The 27351-nt window shown below is 40.7% G+C and overlaps 1 protein-coding gene across 1 annotated transcript in view; it reads right to left on the bottom strand.

Moving 5' to 3' along the window:
- The window catches only part of LOC120524043 (adenylate cyclase type 2-like), a 191248-nt gene that overhangs the window by 99124 nt on the left and 64773 nt on the right, over positions 1 to 27351 (bottom strand). Inside the window, exons 2-6 of the mRNA XM_039745868.1 lie at positions 26202 to 26920; positions 15336 to 15533; positions 10006 to 10167; positions 2705 to 2854; positions 2382 to 2536 (exon numbers count right to left, since the gene is read on the bottom strand). Coding sequence (XP_039601802.1) covers positions 2382 to 2536; positions 2705 to 2854; positions 10006 to 10167; positions 15336 to 15533; positions 26202 to 26402 — 866 coding nt within the window. The 5' untranslated portion in view covers positions 26403 to 26920. The remainder of the gene's footprint in view (positions 1 to 2381; positions 2537 to 2704; positions 2855 to 10005; positions 10168 to 15335; positions 15534 to 26201; positions 26921 to 27351) is intronic.

The raw sequence follows: 27351 nt of genomic DNA, 5'->3' as shown, positions 1-27351 counted from the left end.
GTTAGTCAATGTTTTTACATTTAGTTTACTATTACACTTTGCATTCTATGGTATCCTTCTATATAAAAGTGGTCGGGATTGTCCTTCCGTCCCGTGAGTGTTACGCAGGTGTGGAGTTTCACACACGCCCCGTCCATTATGCAATGCACGATGGGATTTGTAATTTCGTTTTTCCAGGTAAAAGATGATTTTCTACTCCAGACTGTGCGATATCTTCTTCTTCTTTCTTACTATATAAAAGCAGTCGGGATTGTCATTCCGTCCCGCGAGTGGAAAACGTAGCGGTATTCCGCTTATCACAGACTTACTACTTGCAGCTTGCGGTACGAAGCGACATGATGTGAGCAGAGTTCTGGTGCTCCCATCGTTCCCTTGCTTTTGTGTGCGATGCGCTGGAAATAATTAATGTTGATGGAGTACAAATGCCTCACCGCGTAGTAAATATCAGGGGGGTTCAAAAGGGCGACCTCAATATAGAAAAAAAGTTTACATTTCATCACAAAAATAACAGAAACTATGAGTATTAAAGTAATACCGCTCAAATGCAATATAACCAAATTAATGAGTTTGTATAAAATATCAAATTGATCTACATATTGAATTGCATTAAGAAGTGGTCAACTTAAAAGTCGGTCGCCTTAAAAGGCGGGTCAGCCTAATAATTAACTATTTTTGTGGTTAAAAATCTTTAAAAAAATATATTTACATACAGTTCGTACAGTCTGGAACGGATTAATTGTATTTACATACAATCCAATGGGGGAAATTACTTCGGGTCATGACCAAATTGGGTTGCGACCAGAGTTTTGGAATGAATTACGGTCGTGACCCGAGGTTCCACTGTACGTGATAATGAGACTGGGACTATGGGTTAAATCGAGGAAGGGGGTACGATTGATTGAGTGAACCAAACGGTAGTGACAAGAACCCTGAAGACAGGCCGCCAGTCCTTCACAGGGTGAACACACACACACACAGACCAAACACACATTTCGGCCACCAGCATGTCTTTGGACTCTGGAAGGAAGTTGGAGGAATCACACCCTGACACGAGGAAATCATGCAAACTCCACACTGGGAGTTACTTGAGACGCAAGCCCTGGCCTCCTAACTGTGAGGAAGCAATTCACCACCATGCTGCCCTTCACTTTATTATTATTAGTGAATCTCTGAGCTGTCACTTTATTGCTTAACTCTTAGCTGTTCCAGTGACTATGGCTCTTTACGTAACACTTTATTCGACTGCCCTATTCTACTCCGTTACTAGTTCAGGCGGTATCTTATTAGGTGTTGCACAGCACTTTTTTACTCTGTTGTTTGGTATTTATTGTTCCATATTGTTGCATTACTGCACCGTTAATTGTACCAATAATTGTTATTCAATACTCAATGCTTTGGTGCTCCACAAGCTTACTTTTATTTTAAAACTTTTTTGTTAAAAATAAATCTTTTATTTTATAAAGATTTTTCAAGACCCTTTTTGTGTCTTGCAGGGTTTTTTTATGGTGTTTCCCCACACCCAGGTGGCATTTTTGGAACCGTCAGGAGTTACGTGCTTTAGAATTCTGAGTATTCATCACACTCTTATTATGACTTATGTCTTGGCTCTGTCTTGTCTTACGTCTGACATCTGATATCTTGGCTCCAGTTACATGAACTTTAGGATTCTGATCCTCTCACTCCCTTTCTTGTCAATGGCTATTGTTTCACATGCCAGGCCCTGTCTATTAGATTCTTTGACACACAGTCACAACTTCAGCTTGTTTATCTCAGTCCTCTTTGTGTCTCCTGATTACCATTTGTAAATCAACTGTCATCCCATGCAGTTCTTTTCAGGGATTACTGAGCTCACAGCCATTGTGCAGTAGCACTAAAACTAAATTGGCTTTCTTGAACAACAGAGCAAGGAATGAAAGATTCACATGGAACAGATGTTATTAAATTAGGCATTGTCCAGCCATACATCCATTTATTAAGGAGTCAGAGCTTATCTTGGCTTGTCGTTAGGTACAAGACCATCATCAAGCCTGGAAAGGGCACCCATCCATCTCAAAGCACAGTCACGCTGCACACCTACATTCAATAGATGCCAATTTACAGCAGTCAACCAGCCCACCTTGTCCATCTCCAGGATGTGTGAGGAACACCAAGTTACCCAGAAAATACACAAATATGGAGATGACATCTAATATTAAGACACACATACACAGTTAGCTTAAAAATGACAGAACAAACCCCCACCCCCCCATGTGGTGGGCTGGCACACTGTTCCAGGTACTTTCTACCTTGTGTGTAATGCTGTTGGTACAGACTCTGGGCCACCATGACCCTGTCAAGCCAAAGCATACACTTGACAGTTGACTGCAGGAGGGGAAGCTCACCTGACGTTCTTGTGCTGCTTGACATAAAGGTTGTGGAAGTTATTTGCATTCTCAGGGTGTGGCTGCCTTTCCTGCTTGTCCTTGAGTCGCTCGATGATTTCAGCTTTCATCTCAAAGGCAATGTGAACAGGTAGGACTGACAACAGCAGGTGCTCCTGGGATCCATGAAAGGAAAATGAAATGGAAGTGGTGACACAGTGAGGATGGTGACTTAAACCACTCAATTGAAAAAAGAAAGGAAAGGCAGAGTTTCATTGTCACAATGACTCTTCAGCTTTTTGAGAAAAATATGAATAGCCAGCATGGAGGATGAGGAGCCTCACCTGATGCCTTTTCTCATTGACAAGCTTGGCTCTCGACTTGTTAAAGCTGAATGTGTCGCTGTAGATCTGCTTCAAGGCCTGGTCTGTTAGCACTTTGTGATATACCCCCACCAGATTGATGCAGATGAAAAGAAAGCCATTTGGCACCAGCTGTGGGACAAAGAAGAAGAAATGTCAAAGTGGGAACAGGTTCTGTATGAATTGAATGAAAATCTGAACAAACAACGGCAATAATTACAACAATCATCATTGTCTCAATAAATTGCCCTACTTTTTTGCATGTTCATGTCTGACCTTTCAGAGGATAAGAGGAGAGATGAGTGTTTGAAGTGACGCGCCAGAGCTCTGAGACCACAACTGCATGAAGCAGCATAAGCCATATTAAAAAAAACAGCTGGAAGTGTGAAGTACTGGAGGGTGGGCTCCAACTTTAGGGGACTGCACTACTCAGCCTCCCTGGGTCCGTCTGTCGATCGTCAGAATCTGAGAGAGTAATGGGGATTTTGTCCCAGTTATGAAAGCACCGGACAAGGGGCCTCATGTATAAATGGTGCGTACGCACAGAAATGTTGCATAAGAACTTTTCCACGTTCAAAACGCGATGTATAAAACCTACACTTGGTGTAAAGCCACGCACTTTTACACGGTACCTCATACCTTGTCGTACACAAGTTCTCCACTCGGTTTTGCAGACTGGCGACTCCCAGCGTCAAAGCAATGCTACTGTTCCTGAGTGGTTATACCTTATTTTCCTAACGCGGCTTTATAAATACACTGAAACTAACCGCATATTGTTTATTAGTGTAATGCATCTGATTGTAATTAACTTGTAACAATATAATGATCCGGGGAATAGCCATAGTATACCAAATACCATAACTGCTTTAGCGTTGTTACTCTCATTGCACCTTCTTCTTTCAGCTGCTCCCGTTAGGAGTTGCCACAGCGGATCATCTTTTTCCATATTACTCTCACTGCACCACTCAGAGTATTTATATCACGTATCTGAATGTGAATCACAGCAGCAGCTGATTGGAAAGAGAATTATCGGTATACAGCTTCAAGGACACGCTGTCTCAGCCACTGCAAAACGTCTCAAAGCCTTTCCTGTACGGACCTCGCGGTTCAGAAACAGTTTCATCCCAAGAACTATAAATGCACTTAATTAATTTCTCCTTGTAGAACGGTTTGTACTTATAAGTACAATCACCCCACTGTAAACTTGCACTACAGTTATAATATCTCACAACCTGAGCCACTTTATAAAGCGCATATTTACATATGATGACGATATCATTTTTAAGGTGAAATGCAGCAAAATATGTTTATTAAATTATACAGATAAAACTTTAACTTCATTTAAATAATCTATATTCTTCACTAGGAGTGTTGTGAAGGATAGAATAATTAAACATGTACTACGAAGATATTTTAATGTTCCTTAAAAGTTTTGAAGAATCGGCGTTAAGCTTACAGATGGTTTAACTTCTATTACAGAGCTGATTGTGTGGCGATCGGTTACTTGGAGAAAGAAAAGCAAGGACTGCAGGGGCGGCCATGCGAATATATATTGAATATAAAACAGAAAGAGAAAATAACAACACAGCTAAAAACGCAGCGACAAATTTCGATAAAAGTTAAATGCTTGTGTCATGAGCACGAGGCGGCTATGCAGTGTCTGCAACGGATGTGGCCATCCACCATGCATAAGCTACCTTACTGACATTGGCGGGTGAAGGAGCCACCGATTCTTCCTCTGCCCAGTGCCACCACAAGCCTAGAGCCGCCCCTGAGTACTGCTGCAATAAATTATTTCATCGAAGGTCGCACACAATCACTGCGCTGTGAAACACATGTTTAATAACGTGCTTTAACTCCTATCATCATAAAAATGATATCACGTATACATCTCAGTATTTTAGTTATTCAGAGAGCTGTAATATCACAAATGTAATGGACGCTGTGTCCAGTTGGAGGAAGAGAGCCGGTTTAAGAAGCAAGTAGTGATTCACACACACAGAGCACATAGAAGATCAAATATAAAACAAAGCATTTAACGTGCTACTTTAATTACGATGTCATTTGAGAAACTGGTTAATTAAACGATTTTAAGATGAAGTTTATGATGTTCTACTTTAATGACAAAATAAACTACGTGATTAAAGTGGAGATGTCGAGACTGAAGTTGACATTTCGTGCTTTTTCCCCACTGTGTGCCTTTTTTTCTCTGTACCCTAATAAGCTTTCATATGACACTCAGGCAGTGGGCTTACAACTCGCCTTTTCACGGCGACTTTGATATGTGACTTCTTTTTTATTTCCGGCACTGTGCGATTTTGTGAACGTGAGCTTTCAAGTTTCTCCAGCACGCTATGTCACTCGATCAACTTCCTTTTGTTGATTATACCACGTTTATTTGAACAAATAGTATGTGTTTCTGAAAATTCTTATATTTTCCCCTGTGCTTTTCCCATTGTCTTTTCACAGAAGGCTGAGCTTAAGGGCGATTTATATTGATTTGCATATTCAAAGAGGCATAATTCTGGGAGGAGTTGGGGCGTTACATAAATCGCGTGCACATGCGTTACTTTTCACGCTGATCGGGATTTATGCAGCGGAAGAACGTGGAAGTTGGAGTACGCACAGATTCCTGCATCTGGATTTTTCTGTGCGTAAGCACATTTTGGCTTTTGTGCTTACGCCATGTTATAGTGCGAGTTCTACGCACGGCGTTATACATGAGGCCCCAGCTCTTTACCTTCACGTGAATTCTGGAGGGTTTATGGTAGTAAGCCCAAACGGTCTACATGTGCTTTATAGACTCAGATAAGGTATACAACCTTCAGGAATACGGGGTATCAGGCCTGCTATTATGGGGTATTCTGTCCCTGTACAACCTGAGCAACAGTCCGACTTTTTGCTGTGAGATGTGGAATTCTGCCAGCACTGCTCTTTGTCACTAATTCTGTTCATAATTGTTATTGATGGAATTTCCAGGTGCAACTAACAGGTGGATGGGGTCCAGTTCGGTGACCTCAGGACTGCAAAGTTTTGGAAAATTTTTCTAATGAAGAGGGTGATGTCATTCCAACAAAATTCTGAGAATCCTTTTTGCTATTTGAATCAACGTTTTCATGTTTTTTTCATCTGTCAGTGGCCATGTTGTAGTACTGCTTGCTAAACTTGTTATCGCTGTGATTGATATCGTCACCAATCAACTATATAAGAAACTGACTAGGCCAAAGTGTTGTACTGATGTTATTGTTCCTCATTATCTAAGGACACCCCTTCTTTGCCAAGGAGTGACTGAAAAACAAAGACATAGTCAAACAACATTAGCTAGGGTCAGAACCAGGAGAACTCCTATCAGAAACTTAAGCCAAGAATAGCGGGATGGAATCAAAGTCAGAAGAATGCAGAGAGCTTAAAAACCAGAGAAACAGAATAAAGCAAAACATGTTTGAATGGTTTTAGAATCTCTGTAGATCTATCTATCTAATATATAGTGCCTTCCATATCTATCTATCTATCTATCTATCACAAACTAATAGATGTATTATAATTCCTATGTTTCTTGTTCTGAATCCAATATTGGAATTGTGTGACACTGATCTTTATAACTTTGCTATGGTGACATCATGGACATCATTTGGCATGACTCATGGTGATTCTCACATGGTAGCAATGGGGATAGAAGCTGACATAAATCTCACCAGAAACTGCAGTGCCCACAGAAAACAAAAATGACATCATAAAAATACATAAAGTAATTTTAGGTTTCTTTAAAGCAACCTTAAATCCTCAGATACAAAGTCCCTGAATCTTAACTCTTTAAGGGCAGATGTTGACTTTTCTCGACACAAGGGGCAGAGGATGGATATCAGTGGCAGAGGGCAAAAGAAAGCTGTACATTACAATACAATACAATTTATTTTTGTATAGTCCAAAATCACACAAGGAGTGCCACAATGGGCTTAAACAGCCTTTGCCTTTTGACAGCCCCCCAGCCTTGACTCTCTAAGAAGACAAGAAAAAACTCCCAAAAAAACCCTTGTAGGGAAAAAATGGAAGAAACTTTGGGAAAGGCAGTTCAAAGACAGACCCCTTTCCAGGTAGGTTGGGCGTGCAGTGGGTGTCAAAAGTAGGGGGTCAATACAATACAATACACAGAACAGAACGAATCCTCAATACAGTGTAAAAATAAAAATTTTAGAAGTACAGAGTACATACTGATAAAACTCACCGTTACGTTATAAGTAGACCCTCTTTGCTTGGAGGACTGTTAGACTCATTGACTTGATGTTGAAACCCTGCCTCTGCATGAGTAGCATAGAGTAAGCAACGTCTAGAAAGGCATCAACATCGGGCAAGAGAGTGAAGCAAATAATACTCTGTGCATATTATTTATTTCTTGTATGTATTTATCAAACTGACTTATCAAACTCTGACTTTGATGCAAGTGAGATCAAAAACAAAAGTCAGGTGCCTGCATCAGCTGACATAGTGACCAGGTGATCGTAATGCTGGACACGCTTATGCAGCTGATGTACCAACAAAAACATTCACCCTGGGAGGACTACACAGACATCGTTCTGTGGGAGACAAACTGTCAACTGGACTTCACCAAACAACGCAACCTGCTGGTAGACACTACAGATTAGCAGCCACTCGACTACTTCAAGCCGCTTGTTTTTTTACCAGAAAGTACCATTCAGCTTTTGAGTGATGGGACAAACACGTATGTAATAAATAAATAAAAAAATAAATGTGAAGCCATTGCCTTGTGTGCTTTTTAGAAAACTGAGTTTTTTTGGAAAAATATTTAGCCCTGGTACAAAAGAAAAAAAAAATTTGCCCTAAAAGAGTTAGAACCCCCCAAAGGGAAAAAATGTAAGAAAACAAGCAGTTCTGACCCAGAAAAAAGACAAACAAATGTGCCGAATAACAAACGCCATCTATGTGTGTGGTGCACGTCATCTGGGCTCCAGTATTGTGACGGGCCCTTCAATTTGGAGGTAAAGCTAAAATGTGTATTGATTTAACCGTGCAGTGACTATTTCAGCTGTTTCTACCTCCAATGATCATTTGCCAATAATTAGGGGCAACATCAGGACGCGAGTGGATTGTATTTGGTGTTGTTTATAGTTTTGTGTATAAATGGTAAATGGCATTATTTTTTCGCTTATTGTTAAAAACATTTTCTTTCTCCTTGCTTGAAAGAAAATTTCCGTCTGCATCCTTTATCACCCGGACCTGCTGTACATCCTTCCGAGCTTGGTCCCTCTGTCTGGCCAAATCAGTACAAGTACTTTTCTCCTTCCTTTGTATCCAGCTTCTCGTGTAACTCGACACAAGCCTTTTCCTTAGCTTTGCCTTTGCCAGCTCTCTCTTCACGTTTTGCCACATCTCTTTTCACGCCTGTCTGGTTTTGTCATCTCTCTGGATATCCCAATTCTTTTTCACTGACCTCTTCCTCTTTATGGTTTCCTGTACTTCCTTATTCCACCACCAAGTCTCTTTGTCTTCCTTCCTCTATCCAAATGTCTCACCGAGCACCTTCCTCACTCTCTACCTTACCACTTCAGCTGTGGTACTCCAATCATTTATCATGTCGTCATCGACACAGAGCGCTTGTCTTACTCCCTCTCTGAATTTTACACAATAGTCTTCTTCTTTCATCTTCTACCACCTGATCCTTGGTTCCATTCTCACTCTCTTCCTATTTTTCACCTGAACATTTACCCTGCATGCCTCCAATCGATGGCATCTAGCTGAATTATCCCCTGCCACCATCTTATAATCTTTAATCTCTTTCCCATTCCATATACTACATACAAAATAATTCACCCGTTTGTACTTTCCTCCACTCTTAGACGTCACCCTGTGTCCATCCTCCTTCTTAAAATATGCATTCTCCACTGCCATTTCCATCCTCTAGCAAAGTTCACCACTTTCTGCCCTTCAGCATTTCTCTCCTTAATACCATACTTGCCCATCACTTCCTCAGCACCACTGTTCCCTTCAGAAAACAGGCCCATTAAGGTCTGCTCCGGTCACCACTCTTTCTTCTTTGGGTATACTCTCCATCATTTCGTCAAATTCACTCCAGAAATCTTCTTTCTCCTCCATCTCAAACCCCACTTGATGACATTTAACATTACCCCTTCGATTTCCAACCTTATGCTCATCACTCCGTCAGTCATTGTCTTCAGCTCCAAAACACTCTTAACATACTCTTCCCTCACAATTACGCCTACCCCATTTCTCTTCCCATCTACACCATGGTTTGGACTCACCTCCAGTGCTTCTGGACTTACTCTAAATCCCCTTGGTCTCCTGTACACACAGTACATCTACCTTTCTCTGCTCTATCATATTGGCCAGCTCTCTCCCTTTACCAGTCATAGTGCCAACATGTAAAGTTCTGACTCTGAACTCAACACTATTTCCCTTCCTCCTCTCCCATTGTCTTTGAACCTGCTTTTCCCTCTTGTTCTCCTTCGCCTTCTTCGTCTAGCATAGTTTCTGCTGACACCCTACTGGATAGCAGCATCTGTGGCGGTCGCTGGTAACCCGGGCCTCGACCGATCTGGTATGGACATTCTGTTTCTCATCCGCATGTTTGATTTGGCACAGGTTTTATGCTGGATGCCCTTCTTGACACAGGCCTTCCCAGTTTATCTGGGCTTGGGACTGGCACTAAGAACGGCTTGTGAGATCCCAGTGGCTGGGTTTTTAGTCAAGCCAAGATGCAATGCAAAAATAGATAGTCGAAACCTACCATTACCTAATATTGCTTTTTTTTAAAAATATAAAACAAGCAAGCCTTTTTGGGAAGTCCTATCTGGGTGCACTGCCATCTTGGCTAGCAACAGTAATATTGGTGTAAATGATATGGTGGCACACAAAATGTGGTGGTCACATGAAACAGCAAGTAAAATGGAGCTGTGGAGCTGATGTAAGGAAAATGACAATAAAATGTATAAGCAATTAAAAAAGATTTTGCAAAACAAATATTAATGCATTAAATGTGAACCTTGTCTCTCACATGATTATATACAGGCAAGGCCAAGCTGACATGCTAAATTTCCTGAGAAGGCCAGAAACTCCAGAAATCCCTAATGAACCGGGCCAGTCAACTCACAGTCATCCTGTGACAAGACCAAAGCATAAAAGACTCAGAAATAAAAAATGGTTACAAACGCCAAAAGAAACCTGCAGGAGATACACAGCAGAGACAGAAGAAATCACTCTCATGCACTTTATGAAAATACTTCACTTGGACATCCAGAAAGACTCACCTGTAGTTGTGGGAATGGCAGTGTCTTGCTTTGTATTGGCACATAGATACTCATCACAATAACGTGTGCCAATGAGGTGCCAATTCCAAGGACGAGAGTTGCCTTCAAACTGAGAGGCAGCAGTGTGTAAACTATGAGGACGATAAAGATGATGAATGCCACCTGATAACAAAGTGAAAAGAGGAGACATGTTAAAAAAAAACCTCAGGATGAAAGTCTCTAAAAATGTTTACATTTCTGACTTGCTCTTTATGGAGTGACCATTATTTTTCTGATTTTGGTATGGACATATTTACATTTCATAGATATGAAGCCACTTCCATAAGCTGCTCCTCACCTTCATGCTTTATTGCTCATACATGTCATGGCCATCAGCTGTACAGCACTAAGTGCAGTTTCCAAGTAACGTGTTGCCCGATTAGAAAGCAAGCGTGAGTATCAGGTCTTCTGAAGTAAACAGAGCCTTGGAGAAGTCGATGCTTTGATGATTTGCTTTATGAGCAATCACTTAAGATGCCACTTGTGTTATGACTAGGAGATTCAGAGCACCTAAGTCCCCAAAAAAACTTCCAAAAATCCTCACTGTGGGGATTAATCATTAAACACTGGCTAGCAGTTGAGCAAACAGAGGATCTTAATGAAATTAAAAGTTTATTTTCGCAAAAAAATGTTCTGTTATATTATGAAGCTCTGAAGAGCACAAAAGGCAAACGGGAGTTGGCAGCAATACTAACCAAGGCAAACAAGGTCCCAACATATAATCCAAAGAAAGGTCAAAAAACAGAGCAGAAGGTTGAGAATGCAGAAAATCATAATAAGCATAAGCAGAGCCAGAAACAGAAGTAAACTCATCACTCCCTAGTGCATCCAAAATGAACCACCAGGAACTGTGGAAGACCCTCCAGACTTACAGGGCAGTTCCTGGTGGTGATTGGCAGTTGAGCCCTCCTCTTGGGGAACCTCCCACAAAATACTCGAAACGTAGCACAGGCACAGAGCCAAAGCAGACTATAATCTCAAGTAACATTTACATTTCTCAACAACTCAAAATTATAAAAAAAAAGACATAAAAAGGGCTTTGAACCCCAGCCAGAGGTGGCTTACAGTATATATAACAACCTTTCTCCAGAGCAAAACAGGTGTGAGGATTCCAAAATAAGCTAGGAAACACGGCAGAAAACTATCTGGTGTACCATCTCAGGTAACCTTGACTTCAGCCAGGCCCCAAGGCAACTTGCTGGCTTCAGCTGGTGCAGGCCCAAAAATTAGGAGTTGGTAAAACAGCTCTAATAATCCATAAGAAAAATCCTACAAGGAGAAGGGTAACCATCATCCTTTGGCTTGGGCAAGCAAAGAATCTTTATAAAAATAACATTTGCTAACAAAAATTTAAAAGATACAAAGAACAGCTCATGAGAGTCCAATAATCAGAATCCTTTACACGAAAACCAGACATCGACAATAACCAGAAAATCAAACCGTAAATAGCAATACTTCTAAAACAACAGCAGTAAATGACAATGGTTATCATTCCTAGGCTGTTGCACCCAGTTTAAATACCCTGAGGGAGGGCGCAGGAGTAGTGATGTTAGGGTGGTCCCGACTCTTGGGGCTCCACCTACAGCGCACATGGAAGAGAACTACATGTAAAGTGACAGTACACAATTATAAATGTAACAAATAATACATCAAAAAAACACATAACCGCTCAAAAACAACAATAAAACATCTAAACATATACAACAACACTACTGTTTTATTATCCAACTAGCAAAATACCCGCGCTTCGCAGCGGCAAAGTACTGCCTTAAAATTTTTATTAAGAAGAAAAGTAAACCTTTTTAAACTGAGGGAAAATATACCAATAATTATTTGTTAAGGATCTCTTTGTATACCACGTTGTCAGTTTGGCCCTAAATGAAGTTTAAAATATCTTTACAATAACTATAATCGTAATAAATGAACAATAAAACAGCAGAGAAGCCGTGGATTAAATAAAAAGGCTGTAGTTATTAGCAGGGAGACATGAATCCCGTGGCGAAGCAAGGAAAGGAATGAAGAGATCGGAGCGACGGACGGTCTTATATAGGCAGGCAGCCAACTACGTGGGAGACGTGGGGATGGGGGACCCAACACTGCCTTAAATGGCGACCGAGCTGCAGGCTATGGATGTATATATGTACGTAAGTAGGATTCAGTTAGCGTTGGGAACCCGCATACCAAATTTCTTGAAGATGACCCCATAAGTAACAAAGACCATTGGAAAGTTCAATATGGCGGCCGACAGTGGCGTCATACCATCGAAATAAGTACGTACATCGGTTTCGGTTAGCGCAGGGAAGCCGCCTACCAAATTTCGTGAGGATGGGGCCGTAAATAAGAAAGTTCAACATGGCGGATGTTGTCAACCGTTATCGACCGTTATAACCGTTACGTGTAGAATTTCGAAATGAAACCTGCTTAACGTTTGTAAGTAAGCTGTAAGGAATGAGCCTGTCAAATTTCAGCCTTCTACCTACACGGGAAGTTGGAGAATTAGTGATGAGTAAGTCAGTGAGGGCTTTGCCTTTTATTAGTGTAGATGGCACACTTTTATGTAACACTTTGTTAAACAGCTGGCTTCCCCATAGAACTGTCACACATCTTTTAGCGCTACACGGCCCAGACTACACTAAGTGGAATGGTCTCCTGTGTTCTTATGCTCAAAGTGGTATCTGAATCCTCTGTTCTCACTAATGGCTTGTGAGCTCATCATCCTGATAGTGCATTCGTAAGGCCTTACCCTCAAAAACTACAGAGAGCCTAATATAGCTTTTTGAAAATGAAATTAAAAACAAATAATTTATTGGCTCACAGCATGTATTGTTTGCATACTGTATATTTCACTATAAATGTAACTTTTTTTAGTTTAGAAAAAAGAAACTTTCCAGGGTTATGCAACTGCTGAGTAAAAAAATGCTTCAGTATTTATTAGTATTAATTCATCAGCTTTAATCAGCTGGACACATAAACTAGTAAGTCAGTAGAAACTATGTTATCTTTGTAGAAGGAACCTGAAAATGTAGAGCCATACTAACACATTTCTGTGGATATGTAAGTAGAGAAAAGCCAAGCAAAATGACACCTTTTATTGGCTAACTAAAAATAAAAGGTGTCATTTTGCTTGGCATTTCTCCACATTCATAATGGCTAACATGGTACAATACCCTAGTACTGCGGATATGTAACAATTTGTTAACGACAAGTGGCATGTAGGCTTATTAAAAAACAGTCCACATCAGCAGTCATCACAGATTCTTGCCATCTTTATGGTGACATTTTGCATAGTTTTCTTGTGTTTCATTGCGTGTGCATTCCACCTTGCACTGCTTTGTTCTACCACAAGAGAGGAAGACCCACAGTGATGCTGTGACACAAGCGCCATTCCAAATACAGTTTAGTATTAAATTTTAAAAAGCAATACGATACTTTCCAATCACCTGAAAAAACAACACACATTTAATGTAGTTAGTTATCTTATAACATAAACGGAAGGTCCCCATTTTCTGTGCTACTTTTGTGTTTTATTCTATGTGTCAACTGGACGACGTGAAGTAACAAAAAATAAAAGGTGAAAGCATTTGCTGTTGGGCACTGGGAAAGACAGACTCTTTTCTGAGTCTATTGGGTATTCTATCTATTTAAATAGTGTATAAAAATTATAGCTATATCTACATAATTTACAGAATATATAGGTAAACGGTCGGCGGTATGATGGACTGAAAATAAAACTATTCACAACAGCCGTCGCCACTCATTTACTTTTGTTCATTTGCATGTTCATCCTCTCACCTGGCACTGCTTCTGCACTTTATTAGGTGACTGATTCCTTGGCCATCTCTTGTGTTGTGTTTCACGGTGGGACGGCAGGTCCTGCTTTATTTTGTGAACAGCTTGGTATGGAACAAACTTGTCTTTTAGGCAAGTAGCTTATTTACGAGTGATATGAAAATATTGCCATCAGTGACATTTTCTCATTGTAGACTGCCTTTCCCTTGATAATCATGTGTGATCTTTCTCCAAATAGGGAATAACGTTTAGTACATGTCAGTTATTTTTATCAGCAAATACTGTATCTATAAATAATGGCAAAATTATCGGGTTTGCTTGACTTGGGAATAACTTTTCATAAAAAGTTATGTTCTGCCCTTACGTATGACGCAGTTCTGCACAATGTGTGACAAGTAACTTGTATAGCAGCAGAAATGTTAGTGTACGAATTACACAGCCAGATTCAATTATATAGGGTGACAGGAGAACACGTAACTTGACACGTTGTGGCTGGAGTAAGCTGTGAGTGAAGAGCACGGTGCCTCACAGACACTGCATACCCTACAATGTATTCAAATACTAGAGTTAACAGTCGTCTTTCTTTGTATGTGTATGCATCTGCCATAAAACCATTGTGTGTGTGTGTGATTTCATATATGTGCCAGCATTTCAAAACGATTGCAGTCACGTCATATATTTTTGTTTCCTAAAAGGTGCTCTATTTATGACTGAGTACCATTTTCCATCAGTTCTTCCATGTTCACAAAAACATATACCTTGGTGTCTAAGAAAATTTGTGAGTGAATCACCTTTAAAATATAATCATAAAATCCAAAATAACTAATGATATATTCACCTCCTTAAATATGATACCCCTAAAACATCTGCGGTGCAGCCAGTTGGTTTTAGAAGTCACAGAATTAGTTCAATGTACCTGTCTGGAGTTTCCATTATTGTAGTGTAAAGGGGCACCTTATCTGGAAGGTCCAGCTGGTGGTGAATCAGTATGGTGGCCTAAGCTACACAAAGTAGACAAAAAACAATCCAGGCAACTCCATGAAAAGTTGATTGAAAAGCAATCATCAGGGGATAAAGACAAGGAAATATTCTCGTCACTGAATGTCCACCTAAATCAACCATAAAAAAATGGAGCAAGTATGGCACAACTTTAAATCTGTCTAGAGCAGGTCATCCACAAAAACTAAGCAGTCACACAAGCAGGAGACAAGTGAAGGAGACCACAAAGAGACACTCTGAGAATTCTGAAGGATTCATAAACTACGGTGACTGAGGCTGGAGAGGCTGTGCAGACAACAACTGCTGTGGGGGATGCTTCACCAATCGAAGCTTTATGTGAACGTGACATGACACCTCAGCCAGAAGACAGCTGGAAGAAGGTTCTACAGTCCGATGAGATCAAAATTGAGCACTTTGGCCATCAGACTAAACACCGCAATTAACGTAAGAATTTTCTTCTAAATCCTTATTTTACCTTTTATTTTCCCTTTGCCCCACCTTACCTGATCCCATGCGGTGACAGGTGCTTCTCCAAAGATGAAGACGAAGGCCACAGCAGTGAGGATGAACCAATTCAAAAAAGAGACGAGCGATGCACATTTCAGGTAAAGGTTTTCCGAAAACAGAAGGATGAAAAGGGCAATGAAAACGCCGAGCCCTATGAAGACGGTGATCAGGAAAGCCAGGTGATCCGAGGCTGACTGCAAAAAAACCCAGAGGTAGAATAAGAGGTGGTTTGAGGGGGTCATCGGACCACAATGACAATCGGGTCAAAAAAAAAAACAAAACATCAAGCACAGAGCTATAAGTTAGAGGAGTAAGACTTGGGGAAAAGGTGAATAAAGCAATGCTGGATGAGAATGAAATGGTTCAGTTATTATTAGGCTAAGGTAAGGACAGTCAAAACTTCGAGATGCTAATTTTCATTTTATACAGTACCTTTCCTATAAAGTGATTTACAAAGTGATCTTAAACTTTCAAAACTGAGGACCCAAAAATATGACTGTTACCATACTGGTACCCAAAAAGAGGATTATAATCAAAATGGAACCACAGACAAATAAAAATGTCCATATGATAATAAAAAACAATAGATTTATTAAAAAACGATACGTGACTGTGTGTCTGTGTATCTCTGTGCCTGATTGGTTGCTTTGTCTCTGTCATTCCAATATATGGCTCTTTACAAACATTTATAGTAGTGAAATGCATTGCACTTGTCATTCCAACAAACGGCACACCACAAACATTTTTTTTTACGAATCCCGTTCCAAATGGCATATAACAGAGACATATGCATTGCATTTGTTAATCTACTGATGGCAGCCCTGCGGACCCTTCACATCACAACTTGTCCGTGTCATTCCCTCCTCTTGCCTCCTTTCTTATTTGTGCCTTTGCCTGTATGTCATCTCAGTAATATTTTTTAACAGTTTCATACCATAGAAATGAAGGCTCTCCTCTCTGTGATGCATCAATGGTGTTATTTCACATTCTTCTGCAATAAGTGTTGTGCTAAAGGCAGGGTCGTATATCACTTGGCACAAAAATTGTTCTTGGCTGAAATAGGCAACTTTACTACACAACCATGTGGTGACCCATCACAAATATATCTGCAACCTGATTTGGATTGTGACCCACAGTTTAAGAAACGAGCACCGGGACTATTGTTTTGCTATTCTAAACAAAATAGCAGTGAGATGCATTTAAGATCACACAGACATGAGGATCACAGTGGCAACATTGTTGATCCATAACTCCATGTCTTAAACACTAGACCCTGCTAAGGCAATTCAGATATACAGAAAACTGTTGTAAAATAAAAAAAATAATAATTAGGCTGTCACAAACAATTCTTTAAAACTCATCTCTGTAGTAAACACCATCCTAAGGGCTGCTATAGTATTACTGATTCTGTGTTTCTACATGACTAAGTGATTAGCTCAGGGTCACACTTTAAGTCAGGGTGTGGATTTGAACTGATATCTCTTACAAGCTACAGGTCATTGTCTTTATTACTGGGCTCCAACGTCTGGTAGTTTAATCACTACATGTAGATCGCTGTTATGACAGTAATGTGAAAAATGAGATTGAACTTTTATAAATAAGAAGGCTGGTTAGGTTATTAAAGTAACTTTATCCAATGATTTCCTAAAGTGAGCGCAATGCCCTAAGTGTTTTACTAGAAAGCTGCAGTAGAGCAGTGCTGATTCTGTACGTCTGATCATTGAAGCACTCAAAGGCCAAGTGACTTACTTATGGCTGTTGTAAGGAATGTTGCATGAAAAGTGTGTGACATACAAACAAGCTTTACTTTGTAGCTCCAGTAGTATCTCATCTCAGCCTCAAACCTGCTTAATCCCATCCAGATTCACGAGAGGCCTGCACTGAGAATGGCAGCACTGCGTGGAAATTATGAAAAAAGCTCTGGACAGGATGCCAACCCAGTGAAAAGTCCAGTCAAACACACACTGGGCTTCTCTGTATGATTTTGGAACACCAGTAGCACCCAGAAGGAAAACCCATCCAACAGAGCCAGTCGAAGCCTATATGAAGCCTATTGGGCGTGCGTGCCCCTTAAGTTATCAAAACCATGCTCCTTGGTGCCCATAGCGTAAGTGCGTGCCGCTTGACTTACATAAATGCTGCCCTTTAGATGGCTGTGCCCTAGGCGGCTGCATATGCCTCCTAATGGATTCACTGGCTCTGTTCACAAAGGCAACGGGTTTGAATCAAGGGGTCTGAATTAGTGATATGGGAGTAATGAGCCTTAATTCAATGCCTCTATTACGCGACCAAAGTGGCTCCTTGGGTACTCAGTCATTATAAACAGCTGTTGAAAAGACAGCAAGGATTTCAAAGCCCAAGGAGTGCCATTGTACTAGGAGAAATGTATGTCTGTCCGCTTTTCACGAGAGAACTACTTAACGGGTTTAGATCGGGTTTTTTTCTATAATTTGCTTGAACATTCTGGTTGATTTTACGACTACTCTCATTGCGCTATGTATCATAGTTCAGTTGCGGCACAGATATATTGGCACAAATCTGAGAGACAAGCTTGGGGCCGAGGGGAGGGGGAGGCAGGACCTCAGGAGTAGGGAGCCAGGTGGGGCCCTCCTCACTCACGCGCCAGCCTCCGTTCGAGTCGCTCTACCTCGTGCTACATGTTGGAGTGTACCTTGCCTCCACTTGGCCAGAGATACTTTGCCAACTTTTTATGTTTTTGGCAAAGAGATCACAGCTACATTCTCACCCCTGATAGCAAAACCAAAAATAATATATATTAAGAGGCCCTTGGAGACGAAAGCTATCAATATAAATGCTTCTCAATACAAATTATTGCATTATTTTTTATTGATTTTTAAAGTTTGTCCTGTTTTACTACTAAAAGGACGGCTATTCTTCTATTTAATAAAACACTAAGCTCTGTGTGTCCAGTCCCTCAGAGCAATCTGATTGGTCAGTTTGGCTTTGGAGAGGTGACAAAGGAGGAAATGCGAGAGTGAGATATTCCTTTTCCCCTGACAGATTAAATGTTAACGGGGACACAGATGTTGTTAAAAAGAATGTCAGTGTTTGAGTATTTAGAACAAAAGAATATAAATGTTGCCTTTTTTGCAAGAAACACATTCTGACAATAACAGTCAGTCAAAATGGCACAGAGAATGGGGAAGGATGGTTTGTTTAAGTCACGGCTCCAATGTCAGTGCTTGGGGTTGCCATACTATTTACAAAGAACTTTATTCCAGATTCATTTAATATTACAGAAATCATTAGTGGACGACTAATAAAAGCTAAGGCAGTTATAGCAGAGAGTCTATATTCCTAATACAGGCAGGGAGAGACTCCATTTCTTTTCAGTACTGAGTGAGGTGCTTGAGAAATGTAAAGATGAGGGGCTGGTGTTTGCGGGGGCAGATTTCAGCTGTACAGAAAATGCCCAGTTGGACAGAAATAGATTGGAGACGCACATGGGGTCTGTGAAAGGACTTATGTCTATTGTTACAAAGAATAACCTCACTGATTTTTTGGAGGGCTCTGCAGTACACATAGGTGAAGGGCTCTACAGGGGCTGCTGTCCATGACCAGGCTCGACAGGTTTTACATTCAGACACATCAATGAAATGGCATTGGTTCTTGCTTTGTCTTTCCCACCGATTTCACTGATCACAGTCTTGTTTCTCTACAAATTTCTTGTTCATAAGGGTGTACTCACACTGGCAATTTGTACTGTGCTCAAGCACGTTTATCTACATATACCCCCAAGGTCTAATTCATTTCACAATTGTGATCGCTCCATGCCAGGCTAACCATACTGTGCCCTGGCCCGCTTGAGAGAGGTGGGACCAAGCACAGTTCAGTAGCATTCAGGAACACTGTGATCACTAAACGTGCCCGAGCACCTAAAATAGACATGATGTCAATGATGCGATAAGTCAGATAGTCCAATTCTCATTTCATTTAGTATCTTTTGAATTAAAATATTTTTCTTGGATGTGCCGCATGATTAAAACGCAGCACTGCACACTCAATAAATCTTTAAGAGGGTAGAGGGTCATCCTGCCCTACACGACTCTAAAACAAACACAAAATAAGTAAAATCATTTTGACACGCATGCTGTCACACCGTGTTCAAATTTTGTTTTTGCTTTACATGAAGTCTCATGGTCATGACGATAGTGTGCCCGGGCCTACTTAAGTGCAAGTGTGACTGCAGACCTGTGGGGGAGTAGGGAGGGGGGACAATCGTGCTTGTGCATGGTACGGAACGAACATGCCTAGTGTGAGTACACCCTTAAATCTTATTAGCACTTCAGTATCAGGCTGCTGTAAGATTCCCAATTTCTCAAAGCCTTTGAGTATTTCTGGAGATGATGGAGGTGGGCAAAATAAATTTTTTTTTATGGTTTGGCAATGACGGGACATTTCCAAAACTTATTTAAAGGTTCTTTGCCAACAATACACTGAGAAATCTACAACAAATGTGAACACAGCAGTGCAAGAGTTGAAGAGAGACATTCAAGAACTCCACTCAGTACTCAGCACAAGGTTCGAGAGCAACATGTTTGAAGTGTTTAAACCCAAAAAGCAATTTCTGATGGACCTGATTGTTCATGGGGCACTCATCCATTCCAGAGTACAATCATTTCCACAGATGGATGCACCCACTCAAGGTTTTTTTGGACTGGAAAGGTAAATATGCCTAAGTAAAGTAATTTATTGTCTACAAGACAGTAAAAGACAACAATTTGAGGAGCCTGAGGCCATTTGGGCCTTGATTGTACAATTTTTCCACAGAAAACAATAAGGATTATTCTGAGCCATCATGTTTTCTTGAGAACTAAAACAAATCTCCTGCCATTGAGAAGGACTCTCTAGAAAACACTTACTCTGAATGAACTGACCGTAGCCCTAAGCGGACTCAATGCAGGAAAGGTGCCTGGAACTGATGGCCTACCGGCAGAATTTTTCAAAGCCTTTCGGACTCACGTTAGAGCCAATTTAATGGAAGTATTTTGTGAAAGCCTGAAAGTTAAGAAGCTCCCACTCTCATGTTGCAGGACGAGAAAGGGGGACGCAACAAAAATTAAAAACTGGCATCCAGTGAGTTTTCTGTGCACTGATTACAAGATACTGTCTAAAGTCCTGGCTAATCGGTTGAAAAATATCATAGGGTTCATTGTAAATTAACAGCAGACGTACTGTGTGCCCAACGGATCTAATTTTCATAAGGTGTTCTTGGTTAACGATGTGATCAATGCTTCTAAAATTTTTGCATTCAAGGCAGGGCTACTCTCATTTGACCAGGAAAAGGCCTTCAACAGGGTGGATCACAGCAGGGTTGGGCCATTCGTGAGACTGCATGGTAAATTCCAGTTCACTTCCTGGAATTGAAATTAGAATTGCACGCAGCTGAAGGGAATTGAATTGGAATGTCAGGAAACACAATAAATTTCACTTTCTAAGATAATTTGGCTTGATTTTCTAAATAGTCTAGAGTACATTAAATATTATGAATCACATAAATTACAAACATATGAAAGAAATACAAGAGTAAAATATGTTTTATACATTATGAATGTTAATTTCATGAATCATTGCTATAAATAAAAAGTAAAATATGAAATTTGATTGTGTAATGGATGGCCGGTTTCATATTCCGGCCCTCACCCCCAGGCCGCCAGGAGAGCATGTACGGGCCCCGAATTCCAGCAGGGCCTCATGGACTATGTAGTTTTTATGCACAGCCCTGCTGGATACCTTGGGGGCCACTGGGAGTCGCTGTCAGGAGGCCTGTGGACTCACTTGCGAACTATGACCCGGAAGTTCGTCACAGGAAGAGCGATAGGCTTCCAGGGTGAGGAAAAGCATTGTTTACCCTGACCCGGAAGAAATAAGGACTTGTGGACTGTTGGATTGGGAACACTTCCGGGTCGGGGAATACAAAAGGACTAAGGGAGCTCCCAGACGGCGAGCTGAGCTGGGTGGTAGGAGGGCAACGCGTCTGGGAGCTGGAGGATTGGTTTATTGAGTATTTGTAATTGTTTAATGAGTAGTGTGGAGTGGAGGATGCCTTGTGCACATTATTATAATAAAAAGATTTATTGTAGCACTTTTACCTGGTGTTTGGCGTGGTACCTGAGGGTTTGAGGGAGCGATAGCGCCCCCTACTGTCACACTTGTCTCATTTGCTTGAGTCACTCTGGACATTAATGTCATTAACAATATTTTCTTAAATTACTTAAAATGTTTCCCAGAATTCCATGCAAGGTGAAGGCTGACAAGTATAAATGAAAGCCAATTAGGGCCCATGTTGAAGTCATGAGATTGGAGTTTTTCTGTGAGTTTGACGGTAAATGCGTTGCTTGACTTTGGATTGCGTTTTATGTATGATCTTGGACTGTTTTGAGGATCTGATTTGTAAATGAACTCTAGATTGCTTGAATGGAGAAAGGCAAAATTTCAAAGACAGCCTAGCAAAAAAGGACCTTTCACTCTCTTTATCAAAAGTAGCAATTACAAATAATTGCTCTTCCCCACCGAAAAACATATCAAAACGTTTTGCATTTATGAACACCCTAGTCATATCCACATTTACACAGTTACCAGCGTCAGAGGAGATGCCAAGTTACCTAAGCCTACCGTGCCATATTGAGGAGTCTGATCCTCTTCTGTGCTGGAAGGACAACGAGAACCAGATCCCCTATTTGGCTTAAATTGCATGTCAGTATCTGGGTACTCCTGCCTCATCTGCTCCAATGGAAAGTGTTATCAGTATTGCTGGCAAGATATTTAGGCCTGACAGATGCAATCTTAGTGATACCAAATTTCAGGAAATGATGATTATTCAATGCAGTAAAAAGTGAATATAAGTGAATGAAATACATGAATGAACATGACTTATTAGTTTGTGGTTTGAGACACATATCACATTGAACTGGTAGCCATATACTCGTACTAAGTTTAATCAGATACGTATGGCTCAGGTCACTCATTATTTATCTATTTTTAATGTGCAGTTCTGTTTTATTTACTTACATTTCATCAACTGTTTTCATACATTATTTGGTATTTGTAAGGCACCATAAATAAAGTTCACATGTATGTTCCTACACACAATGTCACTGTGTCATTCAGAATTGACTTTAAAATACTGCTTATGGTTTAAAACGCCTTAAATAATCTCGCTCCATCTTATATTTTGGAATGTCTGACATGTCTTTATATTCCAAATCGTAACCTCAGATCTTCAAATGAGTGTCTACTTAGAATTCTAAGAGCTAAACTTAAAAGAAGTGGTGAGGCGGCCTTCTGCTGCTATGCACCTAAAATCTGGAATAGCCTGCCAATAGGAATTTGCCAGGCTGATACAGTGGAGCACTTTAAAACACTGCTAAAAACTCATTACTTTAACATGGCTTTCTCATAACTTCATTTTAGTTTAATCCTGATGCTCTGTATATTCAATTAATTATCATTACTATTCATGGTGTTTGCTCCAAAATCTGTACTAACCCCTCCTCTCTTTTCTGTTTTTTTTTTCCGGTTTTCTGTGATGGCGACCTGAGCCACCACCACCTGATCAAAGCACCGTGATGTCCCTACATTGATGGATTAAAGGCCAGAAGTCCATGTGACCATCATCATCAAGTCCTTCCATGAGAACCCTGAATACAATGAAGACTGATTGAGGTCATTTATGTTAGGTAGGATGCCCAGAGGGGGCTGGACGGTCTCATGACCTGGACCCCCTGCAGATTTTATTTTTTCTCCAGCCGTCTGGAGTTTTTTTTGTTTTTTCTGTCCTCCCTGGCCATCGGACCTTACTTTTACTCTATGTTAATTAGTGTTATCTTATTTTAATTCTTACTTTGTCTTTTTTTCTCTTTCTTCATCATGTAAAGCACTTTGAACTACATTATTTGTATGAAAATGTGCCATAGAAATAAATGTTGTTGTTGTTATGCCTAACTATTGATTTGAAAACAGTGTGCTGTTTACTTTCCCTCTAAATATTGAAAAATATGAATATTAAATATTATAACATTGTATTGCTAATATTGCACCTCCTAATGTGCACTTCAACAAAGCTTTGGCAGCTCCCTCTAATATGAATATCACAAGTAGGCTACACTTGCAGCATCTTCCCATCACCCATGAAACTCTGCAGAATTCTGACAGGGCATCTTCACTAACCCTCCAGAGGATTCCTGTTATTCCTTCTTCAATGGCCTTCTTATACAAAGTACAACAGGCTCAGAACCCATGACCAAACACAATTAACATGTCAGCCATTAACTGGCTCTTCTACTCCAGTTCCCCATCTAACTCTAAATCTGTAAATTCTCACATCTCACTTCCCATTGTTGTTCACCTGTATTTTTAATTATTGTTATTGTAAACCTGGCCACTTCTTTACCCATGGCAACTTAAAAGATCAGACTGCATTATGACTGTTAACAGATTTTTTCTTGTTGTAGTGCACAGGGCAGGCTGAGTGATTTCAGGGTCACACAGTGAGGCAGAGGCAGGAATCGCACCATCCTTGTGGTTCAAATGTCCTGTCGCACTCCTCTAAGCCACCGTCTGAGGCTGGCCGCCAAACTATTTCAACTTTCATTGATTTAATAACTGTGAGTTGCATTGAGTAAGCTTAGAAAACTAGCCTTCTTATTATCCCAGTGCCTTGCTGCGGTGTAGAAGTGGTCCCCTTTCTATTTTAAAGCCATGTGGTTTCTTTAAGTCTGTGGCGCCCAAGACAGATAAACCGTTGTCTTCCTTTTTCCTAGGCCTCAATATTTAACCTTTTTAGCTATAAAACTGGTCTTTTTGCTATTCCAGAACCCTCTTGAAGTTTCATTTAGTATTTTGGTTCCCTGAGAAGCCACAGAGGCTAAAAAGGCATATATTATGTTTGATTTCTGTTGAGCCACCGCACTCTGATTTTTGTTCTTCGTTTTGGACACTGGTATTAAACAGGGTGGTCTGCTTGGCACCCCAGCTTTTCTGTGGTTCTCCTTTCCCCCATTTTCACCTCACCTACACTAATTTGGTATACTGAACTTTATTTTATATATTTATCCCTAAAGCTCATGTCACATTACATAATGTTTAGTTGAAGAAGATGTCAGACTTGATGACTTGCTGATCTTGCACCCATACGATGTCAGATTACATGAGTTGACACCACAGTGTATGTCAAGTTTTAAATCTGTATGAAGACTTTCCAGCACAGTTTCACATTTACAAAGTAACATTCCCCCCCCCCCCCTTTTTTTTAGAGCCAATAACGTGCTGCCTGACAGAGCTGATGGCCATGTGAAGATTTACAGGTACGGTGAGTTTGGCTCTTTTGTTCTATTTTTCCATTCCACTGGTTTGGCTGAGTTGCTGGGTATGTCAAATTACCTGAGAGGTGGTTACAGGAATGCAATGTGATTGCCTTCCACTCGCTAAGATTACGTAAATGAAGTCTGCAGCTGAAAATTACTAGAAAAGTTATGTGATATAACATGACCTTTAGATGTGGTGGAGCATCACACACACACTGTTATTTAAGATTATAGTGTGAGTCAAGCTTTGCCCAACAGTGGAAATAATTCAAAACTTGTACTGCATTATGTAAGTGTTTTTAAAAGAGAATAAAATAATGACCTTTTGAGAAAGACTTTTGGCTAGTTTTTACTTTAGACATCTTGGTTTCCTTTTTAACTCCAAGTTTGTTTCGTTTTCTGGTCCTAATTAGTCAAGTCTTTGTCTTGCCTTTCTTCCAGCAGCCATGCTACATGCACTGGTAACAGGTAATCCACCTGAAGCTAAGCATGTTGGGCCCGGCCAGTACTTGGATGGGAGACCAATCAGGGACAGCTTGGGTTGCTGCTGGAAGAGGTGTTGGTGAAGTCAGCTGGTCTGAATGTGGACCCCAATGCCCCAGTGCAGTGACAGTGACACTGGGTTGTAAAAATGGCGGCATCCTTTCGGATGAGATGTAAAACCAAGGTCTTGACTCTCTGTGGTCATAAAAGATCCCTGGGCATCTTTCGTAAAGTGTAGGGTGTATCCCGATGTCCAGGCTAAATTGCCCAGCACGGCCTGGTCATTCTGGCACCCTAATCATCCTCTGTCTCTAATTGGCTATCTCTCTCTCTCGCTACTTCACCATTTCACCAACTGACAGCTAATGTGTGGTCAGTGTACTGGTGCAAAAATGGCTGCCGTCGCATCATCCTGGTGGATGCTACGCATTAGTGGTGGTTGAAGTGGCTCCCCACTCACTTTTTAAAGTGCTAAATAAATAAAGAATTATTATTATTCCAATAAATGCAGCATATATTTCCAATAGTGATGGACGGGCTGATTGTGAGAATGACCAATAAATGGGTAGTGACAGTAGTTTTGTGGACATTGTACTGAATCATGGTGGTACAGAGGGAATCTGTGTACATTCCCATTGTCGCCTGCTTTATGATCGTGAGCTCTGGGTACTGACTGAAAGAATGGGACTGCAAGTACAAGCAGTCAAAATGATATTCCTGTGCTGGGTTCTTGGGCTTAGCAATATGGGAAGACCTTGGAGAAGAACTGTCATTTCTCTGAATAGAAAGGAGTCAGTTTAGGTGGTCTAGGTATGTAACTTGTGTCTCATATCGGGAGGTGTATGAGGAAATGGAGACGTTGCTGAGAATATGGCGTCCTGTTCAGCCCAAGTCGGCCTGTTGTTACTGTGACCCACATTGGAAAGATGATGATGATGATGTTTCTAAAAGAAGGGAATTAAGCAAGTGAAGCAAGAAGTAAAAAAAGTTGAGAATTAATGTTACTAAGAAATGTAAGGGAAAAAGGCAGAGGATTAGCTGAAGGCTGTTTACTCTGTTGACGCTGAAGAAGATAATGACGAGGGTGAGGAAGAAACCAACGATGACGAATTCTGCTAGCACTGTGGCAGGGTGCTGCTGGGTTAGGTAGTAGTTTTCTTGGTAGACAACAGGTTCAGGTTCCCTTCTCCTCCACTGTGGGGCGGCTCCCTCATTGCTTATCACTGTGGTGGTCCTTACTGTGGACAGTTCCATTCGTGCACAGAGTGTGGCGTGCTAGAGCCCTTAATAATGGCAGTGGAAATCCCAACAAATCTGCGGAGAACAAGCAGATTTTTTAAACTGACATCTCCACAAGTATTAGCAGTAGTCTTGTAGGCTGTTGTGGGCAGTGAGCCAGACGTGCCTTCTTAGTATTTCAGGAACTAAAGCCAAAAATTTAGATATAAACGTGGCAGTCCATTAAAGCCACAGCTGATAATGTTTTCTGGGCTGTAACCAGCTCCCACGCTCCAATTAGATAATTTCATTTTTTAGCATTAAAAAAAAACTGAAGTAATGTTAAGTGATATTCCAGGAAGTTTTTCTTAAGTTAGATAAATTCAAATCTTCTTTATATTAAATTATTATTTAGAAGTGCCAGGTTTCCATGGTGAGTTTGCTCCACAATACATGCAGTTATATGTAGCAAGTCGGTCCCTCACAAAGAGTGAAAATCCTTTCTTCGTCTTGGCAAACGATGAGGGAAAAACTTCAGCATCTTCAACACGTCTCTGCAAAGCAAAAGATTTATTACATTAGCAACACAAAGCATATTGAAACTTTGGACCTATTGTGACCACAAGGGGGTGCCACAGAAGCCCAAGCACCAGACACAGCTCCACCAAACACAGTTTAGGGATAAATAAAGAGTTTCTTTTTTTGTTATTACCAGTAAATATAATTATCTTTAACAATCCCACCCAGTATTTGCCGTTAGTAAAGACCCCTTCTCCTCTCCCATCTCCTTTCACTCCTCCACATGAGCTTTTGCTGTCTACCTCCTGATTCTCAGCCCTGGATGAGACAGAGCAGCTCTTTTTATGTCGATCCCGGGTGTCACAGCATTGCATGCCAGAAGCACTTCTGGGTCAAATGGAAGCTCTCCAAATTAGTGATATCCATTCTTCACAGTGCACACATCCCCTCTCCCCAGCAGCCATCT

The sequence above is a fragment of the Polypterus senegalus genome, chromosome 1 (assembly GCF_016835505.1).
Source record: "Polypterus senegalus isolate Bchr_013 chromosome 1, ASM1683550v1, whole genome shotgun sequence".
NCBI lineage: Eukaryota > Metazoa > Chordata > Cladistia > Polypteriformes > Polypteridae > Polypterus > Polypterus senegalus.
This window is presented reverse-complemented; position numbering and strand designations above follow the sequence as displayed.